Consider the following 17,568-nt stretch of genomic DNA (forward strand, 5'->3'; position numbering starts at 1 on the left):
CTAAGTAATTGAAGCACAGGGTACTTGAAATGGAAGGAAGGTTGGAAGAGTAAGCAGAGGACAGATATTGAGGTTTAATATCAAAGGCCAAAGACTTTGTTCAAAGGATCAGGTCCAGTGGGAAAGCATTAAGATTCTTAAGCTATTGGTAAGTACACAATAGTATCCATTTTCAAAAGACCATTCTTGTGGCTGCATAGAAGGTCAGACTGATAAAAGTGAAGAATAACTCTAGGCTCTGATTTTCACAATGTGCTCCAAGAAGCCCTAAGCGTCTTAGAAGTCAAGGGTCACCATGAAGATGGAGGAGGAGGTTAAGTGGGCAGGAACTTGAGACCCCATGTCTATTTCAATCACAGCAGTTCTGTGGCCCTGGACCAAATCTGGAATCTTTGTTACACTCAGGACAACCAGCCTTAGAAAGTCTGTAAAAGTCTTCAAAGACTGTACCGAAAATGGCTCATCTGGAGGTCAAAGGGACTTACCCTCAAGCTTTCCAGCTGTGGTGAAAAGGTCAAGGAATTATTAAAAATTCTGAGAAATGTGTCTGGACTGATGCCAGGAAGAAGACAGAACTACTAAATAACACCATTTGTACTGACTATATAAATCCAAGTTGAACTGGAAGCTGTGGCAAAGCCCTAGTCTTTTATGAACATGTGTGAACATGTATGTATGTTCAGTTGCATCTGACTCTTTGTGACCCCCATGGACTGTAGCCCACCAGGCTCCTCTGTCCATGGGATTCTCCAGGCGAGAATGCTGGAGTGGGTTGCCATTTTCTACTCCAGGAGCTTCCTGACTCAGAGATTAGACCCTCGTCTCTTGTGTCTCCTGGATTGGTAGGTGGATTCTTTACCACTGAGCCAGCTGGGAAGTCCTAGAACAATGTGTATCAGGAAGGAAAGAAACATGGTACATTAATACAGAGCAACAACAGAATAAATCCATGTAAATGGGAAATAAAAGAAAACAAAAAACTTATCTGAAGAGGTAACATTTAAGCCATGATCTGAGGGTTGAGCAGCTACCCAACAGCATAAAGAGGCCAATATCATTTGTGCAGACTATGTAAGGGGAAATGTAGGGGGAAAAAAACTGGATTATGGGGGATAAATAACTTCTCAAATACTTCAGGGAACATAGAGAAACTAGTAAATCATAGGAATACCTACACTTTGGGTAAGATCAGGGACTTTTATCTTTTTTCAGTTCAGTCACTCTGTCCGACTCTTTGCGACCCCATGAACTGCAGCATGCCAGGCCTCCCTGTCCATCACCGACTCCCAGAGTCCACCCAAACCAATGTCCATTGAGTCAGTGACGCAATCCAACCATCTCATCCTCTGTCGTCCCCTTCTCCTCCTGCCCTCAATCTCTCCCAGTATCAGGGTCCTTTCAAATGAGTCAGCTCTTCGCATCAGGTGGCCAAAGTATTGGAGTTAGCACATGGCAAAATATCTAAATCATAACAGATGCTTGGTGAATGTGTGTGGAACAGCAAATAACTCAGCCTGAGTTCTGAGACCCTGGGAGATCAGGCAGCAACATGCTAATGCAAATACTACTAGGCAATAGTCAGAGTTTGTTTCTTTTTACTTGCATATGGTTTCTCATAAGCAACCTGAGGCAATCAGAAACACAAGACGTTTGCAGGTCCCTAGAGGGTAAAATTATTCAACAACTACCACCCCTAGGAAGAGTTTCAACTGATCTGACTTTTGTCAAGTGCCCATAAATGGATAAATGGACAAATCAGTGTGAACAAGGAAATGACGTACCACGACTGGGTCAGCTTACATCACATACCAACACTGTGGTCAGTAACCAGAAGAAAAGTGAAACTGAGGTCCCTCAATCGTGTCCGACTCTGCGACTCCATGGACTGTAGCCCACCAGGCTTCTCCATCCATGGGGTTTTCCAGGCAAGAATACTAGAGTGGGTTGCCATTTCCTTCTCCAGGGGATCTACCCCACCCAGGGATCAAACCCAGGTCTCCCGTATTGCAGGCAGATGCTTTATACTCTGAGCCACCAGGGAAGCCCAACCAGAAGAAGATGTAGTCTTTTATGGTTCTTAACAGATTCTCAGAAAATACTGAGGATACAGAGATAAGACTACATGGAAAAATGATAATAAAGTGATTTTCATGTCACTGCTCTTATTTGACATTTTTATCTGAAAATATCAGATGATAGTTATCTACAATACAAAAATAATATAGAGCAAATAAGAACTACTATAAACTAACCTGCTTTAGAGAAAAGATACCATCACTGAGGAAAGAGCTTTAAATAAAAATCTCATTAGCAGTTTTGGCAAATGCATAGTCAAACTAAAAAGAGCATGATTTGAGACTGCAAAGCAAGAACTGTGCCCAGCAGAGGGCAGTGCAGCTCTCCATAAAACCCACGGAGTACAAAGAGCTGTGTTCTCATTAGGAGCTGAAATATTCTAATGCATGACAACTATTTTGTATCTGCTGACTTTACCTTTCCAAAATATAACAGACATATTCACAAACTGCTATGTCCCTTGAAGAGGCAGCACAAAGAAGAGGCAGTAAAGTCTTGTAATTTTAAAATTCCCTGGGCCATTTTAAGTTCCTTACACATAAAGAACTGTATCATCATTTGGGGGAGGGCTGAGCTTTCCTTTGCCTTCACTATTTAAAACAACTGTCCTTGTTTCCTCAAACTTATTATGTAAATGAGCTTTTAAAGAAACTTAATACCCCAAATTTTATTTTACATTCTTCTTTAACTTATACTGTATACAACCCTATAGCCGATGACATTTTTTATTCTACAATGTTTCCTATGGAAATAAGCAGTGCAAGAGTGGTCCTCAAATGAGATTCATTCTAACAGTCAGCTGCCATCCTAATGATGTATGGTTGATCACTTTAATTTTTTTCTTCTAGCAATAATATGCTAATTCTAACTTTGAACACTTATAAACTAACATTATGGTCTTGGCAGCCACTGATGAATGACATTTATGTTCTTTAAAAGAATGGATTTAAAATACCAATTTTAGGTTTATATGACAGAGAATAATGATTTAAAAAAAAACATGCAAATAAGAGCTATAAGAAATTCACATTTTTGATCCACTAACATTTGTCTTCCATATGTAGGCACTTGATTCAAATCAAGACAATGGCAACAGATTATCATTTTTTTTAACTCAAGCTTTTCAAAGGTTTTCAGTAGTAAATTTACAGCTGAAAATTTTGGGGAAAAAAAAACAAACAAACTAGATTCAAGTCCATTTCCTGACAACTAGGACATGAATGCTCAATTCATTGTATTTATTGTTTAATCACAAATATACAGATGAGATGTGCATAGTTGCCCATTTTAATAAAAGAATATAGTTGTCCATTCTTAATAAAAGAATAACAATTAATAAACAGTCTTTCAGGATTACCATAAACTTATTTGCCACTCAGAGAAGAGACATATTCAATATCTTAGTCTCACAGGAAAACTGAAAACCAGCAAATAGATCAAGCAAATAAATACAGTCACTATAGCCCAATAAGCTCAAATAATGATAAGAAGTCAGAATAGCTTTATTTCTTATTTCTTAGAAAATAATACAATAGATCACAACTTATCAACCATGATGGACAACTTGTAAGCAGTCTCCACTGTCTGAGGAAGCAGTGCCAAAAAGCAGAAATTACTAATGTGGTTTTAGTTTTCAAAACATTACCTCCAGAAGTGCAGTTCGAATCCCTCACATTTTTCTTTGCATTTTAAACAGGGGGCTCCAAATCCTTGCTCATGACCTAGACCCATCTGTTAAACAGAAAACAACATGGATTTACTATTATGTTTTTAAAAAATCTTTAAAAAAAATCAATAGACCACAACTTTAATTCCATTTACCACTCCTCTTGATATAACTTTCAAACAAATCTTTCATGAGTATCACATTGTTTAATCAGTCATGACACCCAGGTATGCTATATGGCAAATGCATACATAACATACCCTGTATTCTTATTGCTTCTTTCATGAATAAAAAAGCATTAGAATACAACTATATATCAGATTACACATATTGCAAAAGTCACAAAAAGTCATGAATTTATCTTTTTGGCCACTACATGCCCTGTATATAATAGGTACAGGGAACAGTCAGAAGAGCCAGAGCTTGGAAAGCAAGCCTGGCCCCAAATGACATATTTTTTGGCAAAGAAGGAATATGCAAATGATTTGGGGAAATATTGTTTTAATTATTTAAATATTGATTTATTATTTTATTCTTGATAAATATAATAACAATAATAGCAACAACAAAGATACTGAATGACAGGGATAGAGATGAGCACTTACTGAAATTTTACAGACCTCATAAAATACTTATAAAGTAGGCAATTCTATTCTCCATCTTAAGAGATGACAACTGAAACTCTGAGAGGCCACAGAGCTTACTTAAGATCAATGTGTTATAAATGGTGTACAAGAGATCTGACTCCAGGTCTGATTCCGAGGTCTGTGCTCTTAGGCCCTAGATAGGGGTGCAGGGATTGTACTATTGCCCTTATATAGCAAACCATTTTTTTTTCCTTCTACCATATTAACAGTAATTCTCAGGAACTGCTGAGACATGACTTAATAAGCAAAAGAGGAGGGGTGCAGATGAGGGAAGGACACCAGAAGACAATGTAAGCTCTGTACCCAACTATTGGTATTAGAGTGAAAAAGATCAACTAGCTTTGCTTCAGCACATCAACAAATCACCAGTGCTTCGATTATTCATATCACTGACTGCTGACAGATTTGTTACTGTTTAGTGTCTGGAGTGAGTGTTACAAGTCAGACAAGAGATTTTTTTCAATGGCTCCCTTTTGTAGCTTTACCAAGTTGTGTTTGTCACTGCAATCAAAACCACAAAATTCTGTAAAGCAACTATCCTTCGATTAAAAAATTTAAAACAAAACAAAACACATTGTAACTTGTTCCATGAGAGATCAGCTTGATCAGTCCATGAAGTTTAAATGAAGCCCTTCCTTTTTTCTTAAGAATTTTACCACATCCTTTTACATAACTAAGGGCATATTCAAAACCAGCTGGTCTACCCAACTGCTGAGGAGAACCTACAATTTTTAAAGTTAGACCATTTCAAGAATATTTGCTAAACGTGATAAAAATCTGTCCAGCATTAACTACACTTTATTACCTTTGCCATATCTCCATTACCATTTTCAAAAGATTAAAAATTCTCTAAACTGTACATTTTAACACTAGCCACTTGTTTTTTTTTGGAAAGAATCAAATTATTTTCTGTCACTTATCATTACAGTTCACAGTACAGAAATAAAATGGATTACCAAAAGACAGATTCTAGCTATTTTAGTTTACTGGTCTTTTGCGATGAACATAATTAAAGAGTTTTTTCTCCACTACAAGACTCATAGTAAAATGAACAGCAAATCTAAAAAGGTCAATTATTTTTCCAGCCCTTTTTAGTTTTCCATTACAGGAGAGGTAACGATCCTGAATCTGTCTGGTATATGGATTTGCCTCATACTATGTTCCATGTATCTCCTGCTAAACTGAATCTCAGATGAAAATTAAGATTATATTATTAAGGCTTAATCACATAGCTCAGCTTAAATCAGCTGGTTCTAAACTCACAGTAAGAAATACATTTTGAGGCGGTCCTAAGATGGCGGAGGAATAGGATGGGGAGACCACTTTCTCTGCCACAAATTCATTGAAAAAACATTTGAACGCTGAGTAAATTTCACAAAACAATTTCTGAATGCTGGCAGAGGACATCAGGCACCCAGAAAAGCAGCCCATTGTCTTTGAAAGGATGTAGGAAAAAATATAAAAGATAAAAAGAGAGACAAAAGAGGTAGTCCGGGGAAGGGAGTCTTAAAAAAGAGAGAAGTTTCCAAACACCAGGAAACACTCACTGGCGAGTCTGTGGCGAGCCTTGGAACCTCAGAGGGCAACATAACCGGGAGGAAAAATAAATAAATAATTAAAACCCACAGATTACGTGCCCAATGATAACTCCCAGCGGAGAAGCAGCCGCAGACACCCGCAGATGCCCACATCTGCCACTAGCAAGCAGGGTCTGGGCAGGGAGGTGCAGGCTGCATTGCTTACAGTAAGGACCAGGACTGAATGCCCCAAGGGCAATCTGAGGCAACTAACTTTAGACAGCAAACCAGACTGTGGGATAGCTATCCGGAGAAAAGCCTTAACCTAAGACACCACCAGGCCTGCTCACAGAACAAAGGACTGAGCAGAGCTAGCCGGCTGCAGACTGGCCCATCCCCCGCCGGAGAGGCAGGCAAGGGCAGCCAGAGCCAGAAGGAGGCAATCACGGCCCCAGAGGGGCATCATCTACCAAACTGCAAGCAGGCATCATTGCTAACCAAGACTTCTTGAGATTCTGGAAGGTCGACATCCGCCGGGAGGGTCGCAACCAGAGATCAGCTCCCCAGAAGAGACACACGGCATACCTGAGAAGGTGCACTGGTTGTACACCCAGAAGACCGAGCGGCAGGGACAGGGGGAGGCCATAAGTTGCAGTTGTTCTCGCCAAGCACCTGGTCACTTGAGCTGCTCAGACCTAGGAAGGGCACAAACGCAGGCCCAACGAAGTCTGTGCCTTTGTGGAGTATCCAAGTACCTGAACTGAGTGGCTTAGACCTGGGAAGTGCATACAACCCAGGGCCAGCCTCAGACAGTTCCTGGCAGAGCAACCTAGAGCCTAAACAGTGTAGACAGAGAAAGCACACACGGCGTTCAGTTCAGTTCAGTTCAGTCGCTCATTCGTGTCCAGCTCTTTGCGACCCCATGAACTGCAGCATGCCAGGCCTCCCTGTCCATCACCAACTCCCAGAGTTCACTCAAACTCATGTCCATCGAGTCAGTGATGCCATCCAACCATTTCATCCTCTGTCATCCCCTTCTCCTCCTGCCCCCAATCCCTCCCAGAATCAGGGTCTTTTCCAATGAGTCGACTCTTTGCAAGAGGTGGCCAAAGTATTGGAGTTTCAGCTTTAGCATCAGTCCTTCCAAAGAACACCCAGGACTGATCTCCTTTAGGATGGACTGGTTGGATCTCCTTGCAGTCCAAGGGACTCTCAAGAGTCTTCTCCAACACCACAGTTCAAAAGTATCAATTCTTCGGTGCTCAGCTTTCTTCACAGTCCAACTCTCACATCCATAAATGACCACTGGAAAAACCATAGCCTTGACTAGACGGACCTTTGTTGGCAAAGTAATGTCTCTGCTTTTTAATATGAGTAAGTGTCTTTTAATTTCATGGCTGCAATCACCATTTGCAGTGATTTTGGAGCCCAAAAAAATAAAGTCTGACACTGTTTCCACTGTTTCCCCATCTATTTGCCATGAAGTGATGGGACCAGATGCCATGATCTTCATTTTCTGAATGTTGAGTTTTAAGCCAACTTTTTCACTCTCCTCTTTCACTTTCATCAAGAGGCTTTTTAGTTCCTCTTCACTTTCTGCCATAAGGCTGTGAGTGGGGGCAAACCCAGTGTGGCCAAGACACTGCGAGCACACGCCAGTGTTGTTTGCAGCGTCCCTCCCTCCCCACAGCATGACTGAACAAGTGAGTCTAAAAAAAGTGCCCACCACCGCCCCCTTGTGTCAGAGTAGAAATTAGACACTGAAGAGACCAGCAAACAAAAGAAGCTAAAACAAACAGAGGGAACTGCCTTGGAAGAGACAGGTGCAATAGATTAAAACTCTGTAGTTAGCACCGACTACATAGGAAGGGGCCTATAGATCTTGGGAAGTATAAGCCAGATTAAGGAACTATTTGAGAATGAACTGACCCCACACTGTCCACAACACCAGAGAAAGTCCAAGATATATTTTTACTATTATCATTTTTTAAATTAAAAAAAAATTTTATTTTTAAGTCCTCTATTACTCCTTTAATTTTCATTTTATAACCTATTACTTTGCAAAAAAAAAAAGACCCTATTTTTTAAAGCAAACTTCATATATATATATTTTATAATTTTTGTGACTTTGTTTTTTTCTTTAATATTGTATTTTTGAGAATCTAACTTCTACTCTAGATTTTTAATTTTTGCTTTTTTGGTATTTGTTATCAACTTTGTACCTTTAAGAACCCGATCTTCAGTACCCATTTTTACGAGGGAATGAGATCACTGGCCTGATTGCTCTCTCCCCCTTTTGATTCTCATTTTTCTCCACCAGGTTGCCTCTATCTCCTCATCCACTTTTCTTCTCTACCTAACTCTGTGAATCTCTTTGTGTTCTGGACGGTGGCGCACACTTAGGGAACTGATTACTGGCTGAATCTGTCTCTCTTCTTTTGATTTCCTCCTTTATCCTCCTGGCCACCTCTGTCTCCTTCCTCCCTCTTCTCTTCTCTGTGTAACTCCGTGAACATCTCTGAGCGGTCCAGACTGTGGAGTGCACATAAGGAAGTGATTACTGGCTAGCTTGCTCTCTCCTCTTTTGGTTCCCCCTCTTATCCTCCTGGTCACCTCTATCTCCTTCTTCCCTCTTCTCCATGTAACTCTGTGAACCTTTCTGAGTGTCCATCACTGTAGAGAAACTTCTCATCTTTAACCTAGATGTTTTATCATCGGTGCTATATAGTTGGACAAGTCCTGAGGCTACTGTAAGAATAAGACTGAAAACCAGAGGCAGGAGGCTCAAGTTCAAATCCTGAGAACACCAGAGAACTCCTGACTCCAGGGAACATTAATCGATAGGAGCTCATCAAATGCCTCCATACCTACACTGAAACCAAGCACCACCCAAAGGCCAACAAGTTCCAGAGCAAGACATACCCCACAAATTCTCCAGCAACACCAGAACATAGCCCTGAGCTTCAATATACAGGCTGCCCCAAGTCACACCAAACCCACTGACATCTCATAACGCATTACTGGACACTTCACTGCACTCCAGAGAGAAGAAATCCAGCTCCACCCACCAGAACACCGACACAAGCTTCCCTAAACAGAAGCCATCCGTTCAACCCCACCCACAGCAAGAAAACTCCACAATAAAGAGAACTCCACAAACTGCAAGAATATGGAAAGGCCACCCCAAACACAGCAGTATAAACAAGATGAAGAGACAGAGGAATACCCAGAAGGCAAAGAAACAGGATAAATGCCCACCAAACCAAACAAAAGAGGAAGAGATAGGGAATCTACCTGATAAAGAATTCTGAATAATGCTAGTGAAAATGATCCAAAATCTTGAAAACAAAATAGAGTTACAGATACACAGCCTGGAGACAAGGATTGAAAAGATGTAAGAAAGCTTTAACAAGGACCTAGAAGAAATAAAAAAGAGTCAATATATAATGAATAATGCAATAAATGAGATCAAAAACACTCTGGAAGGAACCAACAGTAGAATAATGGAGGCAGAAGATAGGGTAACTGAGGTAGAAGATAGAATGGTAGAAATAAATGAATCAAAGAGGAAAAAAGAAAAACGAATTAAAAGAAATGAGGACAATCTCAGAGACCTCTGGGACAATGTTAAACGCCCCAACACTGAAATCATAGGAGTCCCAGAAGAAGAAGACAAAAAGAAAGACCATGAGAAAATACTTGAGAAGATAATAGTTGAAAACTTCCCTAAAATGGGGAAGGAAATAATCACCCACGTCCAAGAAACCCAGAGAGTCCCAAACAGGATAAACCCAAGGTGAAACACCCCAAGACACATACTAATCAAATTAACAAAGATCAAACACAAAGAACAAATATTAAAAGCAGCAAGGAAAAACAATAAATAACACACAAGGGAATTCCCATAAGGATAACAGCTGATCTTTCAATAGAAACTCTTCAGGCCAGGAGGGAATGGCAGGACATACTTAAAGTGATGAAAGAAAATAACCTACAGCCCAGATTACTGTACCCAGCAAGGATCTCATTCAAATATGAAGGAGAAATCAAAAGCTTTACAGACAAGCAAAAGCTGAGAGAATTCAGCACCACCAAACCAGCTCTCTAACAAATGCTAAAGGATCTTCTCTAGACAGGAAACACAGAAAGGGTGTATAAACTCCAACCGAAAACAATAAAGTAAATGGCAACAGGATCATACTTAACAACAGTTACCTTAAACGTAGATGGGTTGAATGCCCCAACCAAAAGACAAAGACTGGCTGAATGGATATAAACCAAGACGCCTATATATGCTGTCTACAAGAGACCCACCTCAAAACAAGGGACACAAACAGACTGAAAATGAAGGGCTGGAAAAAGATTTTCCATGCAAATAGAGACCAAAAGAAAGCAGGAGTAGCAATACTTATATCAGATAAAATAGACTTTAAAACAAAGGCTGTGAAAAGAGACAAAGAAGGACACTACATAATGGTCAAAGGATCAACGGAAGAAGAAGATATAACAATTATATGAATTTCACCTTTTTCTCAAGCACACATGTAACCTTCTCCAGGATAGATCACATCCTGGGCCATAAATCTAGCCTTGGTAAATTCAAAAAAATTGAAATCATTCCAAACATCTTTTCTGACCACAATGCAGTAAGATTAGATCTCAATTACAGGAGAAAAACTATTAAAAATTCCAACATATGGAGGCTGAACAACACGCTGATGAATAACCAACAAATCACAGAAGAAATCAAAGACAAAATCAAAATATGCATAGAAACGAATGACAATGAAAACACAACCCAAAACCTGTGGGACACTGTAAAAGCAGTGCTAAGGGGAAGGTGCATAGCAATACAGGCATACCTCAAGAAACAGGAAAAAAGTCAAATAAATAACCTAACTCTGCACCTACAGCAACTAGAAAAGGAAGAAATGAAGAACCCCAGGGTTAGTAGAAGGAAAGAAATCTTAAAAATTAGGGCAGAAATAAATGCAAAAGAAACAAAAGAGACCGTAGCAAAAATCAACAAAGCCAAAAGCTGGTTCTTTGAAAGGATAAATAAAACTGACAAACCATTAGCAAGGTGAAAAGACAGCCTTCAGAATGGGAGAAAATAATAGCAAATGAAGCAACTTACAAAGAATTAATCTCAAAAATATACAAGCAACTTCTGCAGCTCAATTCCAGATAAATAAATGACCCAATCAAAAAATGGGCCAAAGAACTAAATAGACATTTCTCTAAAGAAGACATACAGATGGCTAACAAACACATGAAAAGATGCTCAACATCACTCATTATCAGAGAAATGTAAATCAAAACCACTATGAGGTACCATTTCACACCAGTCAGAATGGCTGCGATCCAAAAGTCTACAAGCAATAAATGCTGGAGAGGGTGTGGAGAAAAGGGAACCCTCTTACACTGTTGGTGGGAATGCAAACTAGTACAGCCACTATGGAGAACAGTGTGGATATTCCTTAAAAAACTGGAAATAGAACTGCCATATGACCCAGCAATCCCACTGCTGGGCATACACACTGAGGAAATCAGAATTGAAAGAGACATGTGTACCCCAATGTTCGCTGCAGCACTGTTTATAATAGCCAGGACATGGAAGAAACCTAGATGTCCATCAGCAGACGAATGGATAAGAAAGCTGAGGTACATATACACAATGGAGTATTACTCAGCCATTAAAAAGAATGCATTTGAATCAGTTCTAATGAGGTGGATGAAACTGGAGCCTATTATAACAGAGTGAAGTAAGCCAGAAAGAAAAACACCAATACAGTATAATAACACATACATATGGAATTTAGAAAGATGGTAACAATAACCCTGTATGCAAGACAGCAAAAGAAACACAGATGTATAGAATAGTCTTTTGGACTCTGTGGGGAGAGGGCGAGGGTGGGATGATTTGGGAGAACGGCATTGAAACATGTATATTATCATATGTGAAATGAATCGCCAGTCCAGGTTCGATGAATGAGATGGTGCTCTGGGCTGGTGCACTGGGATGACCCAAAGGGATGGGATGGGGAAGGAGGTAGGAGGGGGGTTCAGGATAGGGAACACATGTACACCCATGGCGGATTCATGTCAATGTATGGCAAAACCAATACAATATTGTAATTAGCCTCCAATTAAATAAATATTAAAAAAAAAGAAATACATTTTATCTCAGGAAAGAGAATATGCACACACATACAAACTTATATGTTTGTAGCTGTGTATAAAATCCTGAAACAAAGGTTTACTGGCTTATATAATATGGAGAACTAAGTATGATTCTGCCTCTAAGTTAAATGGCCACCTAAACAAATTCTTGCCTGCCTTCAAATCTGAATCATCTGGTTTGAGCAATACTGATCTAAAATATCAGAAACATACTAGACCAATGCCACCTCATTCTGTATTTCTGAATGAAACTTGGAAGCTCAGCTAATATAACTAGAACCTCAATCAGTTAGCAGAGGTTTTATACTAAGAACTCATTGCTGATTTACAAAGTCAGCCTTCAGTCAGTTCAGTTGCTCAATCCTGTCCAGCTCCTTTTCACAGTTCCAGATATTTAAAATTACTCAAGTAATTTAAGTTTGGAAATGACAATTAGCCTTTTAAATTTTACTTTTACTCACTGCATCATGACTAACTACTATACCCCTCCTGTGAATTCCTGGAAAAACTTCTGCAGCACTTACTTACCCTGCAGTATTAATTAGCATGTAACAGGTATGCTTATGTTTATGTACTTGTGTAATCTGTTGATTGTAAATTTCAGACAGTACTGACCATATAAGCGGGTTTCTCCTAAGTGTCTCAAAGGCCTTGATACTTTACGTAGAGTAGTTTTTTGAATAAACGTGGCTGATATTCGGATGCTGGGAGAATTCAGTGCCAGTCTGGAAAGCACATTAGATTGCAAGTGCCTTGAAGGCATCAGTTCAGTTCAGTTCAGTTCAGTCGCTCAGTCACGTCCCACTCTTTGTGATCCCATGGACTGCAGCACACCAGGCTTCCTTGTCCATCACCAACTCCTGGAGCCTACTCAAACTCATGTCCATCACGTCGGTGATGTCATCCAACTATCTCATCCTCTGTTGTCCCCTTCTCCTTCCGCCTTCAATCTTTCCCACCATCAGGGTCTTTTAAAATGAGTTGGTTCTTTGCATCAAGTGGCCAAAATATTGGAGTTTCAGCTTCAGCATCAGTCCTTCCAATGAATATTCAGATTGATTTCCTTTAGGATAGCCTGGTTGTATCTCCTTGCAGTCCAAGGGACTCTCAAGAATCTTCTCCAACACCACAGTTCAAAAGCATCAATTCTTCGGCGTTCAGCTTTCTTTATAGTCCAACTCACACATCCATACATAAGTACTGGAAAAACCAAAGCTTTGACTAGAAGGAGACCTGTGTTGGTCAATTAATGTCTCTGCTTTTTAATATGCTGTCTAGGTGGTCACAGTTTTTCTTCCAAGGACCAAGTGTCTTTTAATTTCATGGCTGCAGTCACCATCTGCAGTAATTTTGGAGCCCCCCAAAATAAAGTCTGTCACTGTTTCCATTGTTTCCCCATCTGTTTGCCATGAAATGATGGGACCGGATGCCATGATCATTGTTACTGAATGTTGAGTTTTAAGCCAACTTTTTCACCTCTTTCACCTTCATTAAGAGGCTCTTTAGTTCTTCTTTGCTTTCTGCCATAAGGGTGGTGTCATCTGCATATCTGAGGGTATTGGTATTTCTCCTGGCAATCTCGATTCCAGCTTGAGCGTCATCCAGTCCAGCATTTCTCATGATGTACTCTGCGTATAAGTTAAATAAGCAGGGTGACAATATGTAGCCTTGACATACTCCTTTCCTAATTTGAAACCAGTCTATTGTTCCATGTCCAGTTTTAAGTGTTGCTTCTTGACTTGCATACAGATTTCTCAGGAAGCAGGTAAGGTGGTCTGGTATTTCCACCTCTTAACGAATTTTCCACAGTTTATGGTGATCCACCCAGTCAAAGACTTTGGCATAGTCAATGAAGCAGAAGTAGATGTTTTTCTGGAACTCTTTTGCTTTTTTGATGATCCAATGGAAGTTGGCAATTTGATCTCTGGTTCCTCTGCCTTTTCTAAATCCAGCTTGAACATCTGGGAGTTCATGGTTCACGTACTGCTGAAGCCTGGCTTGCAAAATTTTGAGCATTACTTTACTAGCATGTGAGATAAGTGCAACTGTGTGGTAGTTTGAACATTCTTTGGCATTGCCTTTCTTTGGGACTGGAATGAAAACTGACCTTTTCCAGTCCTGTGGCCACTGCTGAGCTTTCCACATTTGCTGGCATATTGAGTGCAGCACTTTCACAGCATCATCTTTAAGGATCTGAAATAGTTCAACTGGAATTCCATCACCTCCACTAGTTTTGTTCATAGTGATGCTTTCTAAGGCTCACTTGACTTTGCATTCCAGAATATCTGGCTCTAGGTGAGTGATCACACCATCATGGTTATCTGGGTCATGAAGATCTTTTTTGTATAGTTCTTCTGTGTATTCTTGCCACCTCTTAATAGCTTCTGCTCTGTTAGGTCCATACCATTTCTGTCCTTTATTGTGCTCATCTTTACATGAAATGTTCCCTTGGTATCTCTAATTTTCTTGAGGAGATAGATCTCTAGACTTTCCCATTCTATTGTTTTCCTCTATTTCTTTGCACTGATTGCTGTGGAAGGCTTTCTTATCTCTCCTTGCTATTCTTTGGAACTCTGCACTGAAATGGGTATATCTTTCCTTTTCTCCTTTGCCTTTAGCTTCTCTTCTTTTCTCAGCTATTTGTAAGGCCTTTTTGCATTTCTTTTTCTTGGGGATGTCAGCCTTGGAAAGGGGCAATTTGTTTCTTTCCTACCTGCTTTTTAATATTCTTAAAATTGTTATCCATTTATTCATGAGAGCTATTAGAACTGGTGGTGTTCCATGAACATCTACTCTTTTAAAGTGCCCACATATTTTTCATGCTGGAGAAGCCTAGACATCCCCTTGATATAAGAAATCAGGAAACCAAAATTTAGAGGAGATGATTTGCTGGTGGTTACACGGCCAGTCAACAGCAAACTAACCTAAAACCCAGTGTCTGACTTGTGCTCTACTGTGCTGCTGGGGCCGGAGAAGACAATGGCACCCCACTCCAGTACTCTTGCCTGGAGAGTCCCATGGATGGAGGAGCCTGGTGGGCTGCAGTCCATGGGGTCGCTAAGAGTTGGATAAGACTGAGTGTCTTCACTTTCACTTTTCACTTTCATGCACTGGAGAAGGAAATGGCAACCCACTCCAGTGTTCTTGCCTGGAGAATCCCAGGGACGGGGGAGCCTGGTGGGCTGCCGTCTCTGGGGTCGCACAGAGTCGGACACGACTGAAGCGACTTTGCAGCAGCAGCAGCAGCAGTGCTGCTGGGGCAGACTCTGTAGGGTGTCCAGTGGGAGCCCTTCCATTTTCCAAAGAGATTCCCTAGCTCATTTCTGCTTCAAGGAAAAGGACTACAAGCCCCAAGCCTCCTGCAATGCCTCTCAATGGAGATGACTTTGAAACCTATATAAAGAGACACCATGAATCAGGCAGGGAGGATGGGAAAGATCTTTTGAACAAGTAATCCAAGAAATAAGCTGGAAAGGATGAACATCTAACTCAGTAAAGAGAAGGAGGAAGTACATTCAAAGCAGAAGGGACACCGTATTTGAAGCCCGTGACAGAAGAAGGATGGTTAGAGTTGAGGAACTCTTAGAGAACATGAGAGGTGATAAGGCCAGTCTTGTAGCGGCCAAGTGGGGCTTTCTATCCTTTTTTTTCTTTTCCTGAGGAACAAATAAATCTCCTGAAGCATCTGGCACCATGTCTTAGGTTACCAGGTTTAAAAAAGAAGACATCCCCAGAGAGAAGATGAGACTCTACAGAGGACGGTCCTAGAGAAAAGGCATGCAGGCATAGGGTGGGATGGGGAATTGGGGAGCAAGAGCCCCTCTTAAGTTCTGCTGGCCAAACCTCAGGAAGACCCTCAGGGAGACTAGGAGACCTAACTCTGAGAGAAGCAGTAATTTGAGAAAACACTTCTGCAGTCTGCCCTGGAAAGCTCAGAAAGCACTGCTCCAGTGTTGTTCTACTCCCGCTGGCCTGCCTGGAAGATCAACTTCATCTTCTTTCCTGCAGTTTGGGTTTGTGTCCACCTGAAGAATGTGTCCCTTCCCACCTTCCCAAACACACACACATTCCTCTTCCCCTGGGGTCCATACATAAGGAGTGAGGAGACTCAAAATATCACAAAGAGACAAGTAAATGAAAGAGAGCGGAATGAGGTCACAGCAATATGATACACAAACTCTCCTGTTACAACCCAATGTTTCTAATTAAAAAACAACACACAAGTGAAAAAAAGGACCTAGGTTTCAAAACCATTTTAGCAGCTAAAGTGATCAGAGTTTCAGACTGGCAATAAACTTACTTTCTTTAGAGGAATTTCATTAAGATAAATTTTATAGATATAAATGAAGCTATAAACTCAACCTCCTTAACACCCAGCACTGAAGATCTCTAACTTATGCCACTTACTGGGATGGGAACTTCTTCCATAATCTTACCCTCTTTATCAAACTCTGTTAGGATACAAAAGCACAAACTCTGTATCATACTCAAACAACAAAGATCTGTGGAAAACAGTGTTTTATAGATTGCCTACTTCCAGATTAAGTAATAATCCAGAGTATAATGTGTTCTCTAATCCTGTTCAACCCAATTTATATGATAAAATTGCACCCCAGCAGACATATCTCTACTGGTATGAGGTAACTTCCTTCTGCTTTTGTTCCCGCACCAATTTAGGCATCTGCTATTCTCCCTTTAACAAGTTAAACATATAAAATGAAGTAAAATGTACTAAGTCTACTTTGTAGTAAAATGAATTTCAGAGCCAGAGCTTCCCCAGGAACATTCTCAAGACCTATTCCAAGACTCTTTTGGGCAGAGGTCATAGGAGCTTGGATTCTCCAACTTTTCTTAGTCTCAGTTTGCGGGTCTGGAATACCATCTGTTCTAAGGGCTCAACCAACTTCTCTTCCTCGTTAGTGTTCAGGATTCCCTTAAGTCCAGGACCCAGAATTCTTCTCTCTATACCTCATGCTTCCCTTTACCCACAGTACAGACTGCTTTCTTTGGTCAGTCAGGGTCCTTCTCTTTTCCTCAAGAGTTATGGCTACTACTCTTAGACATTCAGATCTTATAGGTTAGTTTCTGCCCAGGTTTCTGGGCTGGAGAATTTTTGGTGAGTGATGAGAACAAGGAAGTTATTTAATGATATCCACAGTGTGTGGAAGGGGATGGTAGAGGAAGTATTAGTTCCTCACCTAAGGCAGCCTGGCTGTTTAGAACAGGAAGGTCATACATGTTGGTGTTTTATGTATGTGCTTATATATATATGTGCTTATATGTGCTTACATGTAATATGGATGAGAATTAACTATATCAGGTATTAATGATCAAGAATTACATGACTAAATGGTGAAAATGTAGAAAGAGCACTGGAAGAGAGTCAGGAAAACTGTGATGTGGTCCTAAGGAATTACGACCAAGTCCATTGATTTTAGAGGTTACTCTTCTTCTCTAGGCTTCATTTAGGTAATGAAGG

The 17,568-nt window shown here is 40.4% G+C and overlaps 1 protein-coding gene across 2 annotated transcripts in view; it reads right to left on the reverse strand.

The window, feature by feature from the left end:
- TES (testin LIM domain protein) overlaps window positions 1-17,568 on the reverse strand; it is a 56,053-nt gene that overhangs the window by 20,289 nt on the left and 18,196 nt on the right. For both annotated transcript variants that reach the window (XM_019958731.2, XM_019958732.2), the window contains exon 2: window positions 3,722-3,807. In XM_019958731.2, the coding sequence (XP_019814290.1) occupies window positions 3,722-3,807 (86 nt within the window). The remainder of the gene's footprint in view (window positions 1-3,721; window positions 3,808-17,568) is intronic.

This window comes from Bos indicus, chromosome 4, assembly GCF_029378745.1.
Source record: "Bos indicus isolate NIAB-ARS_2022 breed Sahiwal x Tharparkar chromosome 4, NIAB-ARS_B.indTharparkar_mat_pri_1.0, whole genome shotgun sequence".
Lineage (NCBI taxonomy): Eukaryota > Metazoa > Chordata > Mammalia > Artiodactyla > Bovidae > Bos > Bos indicus.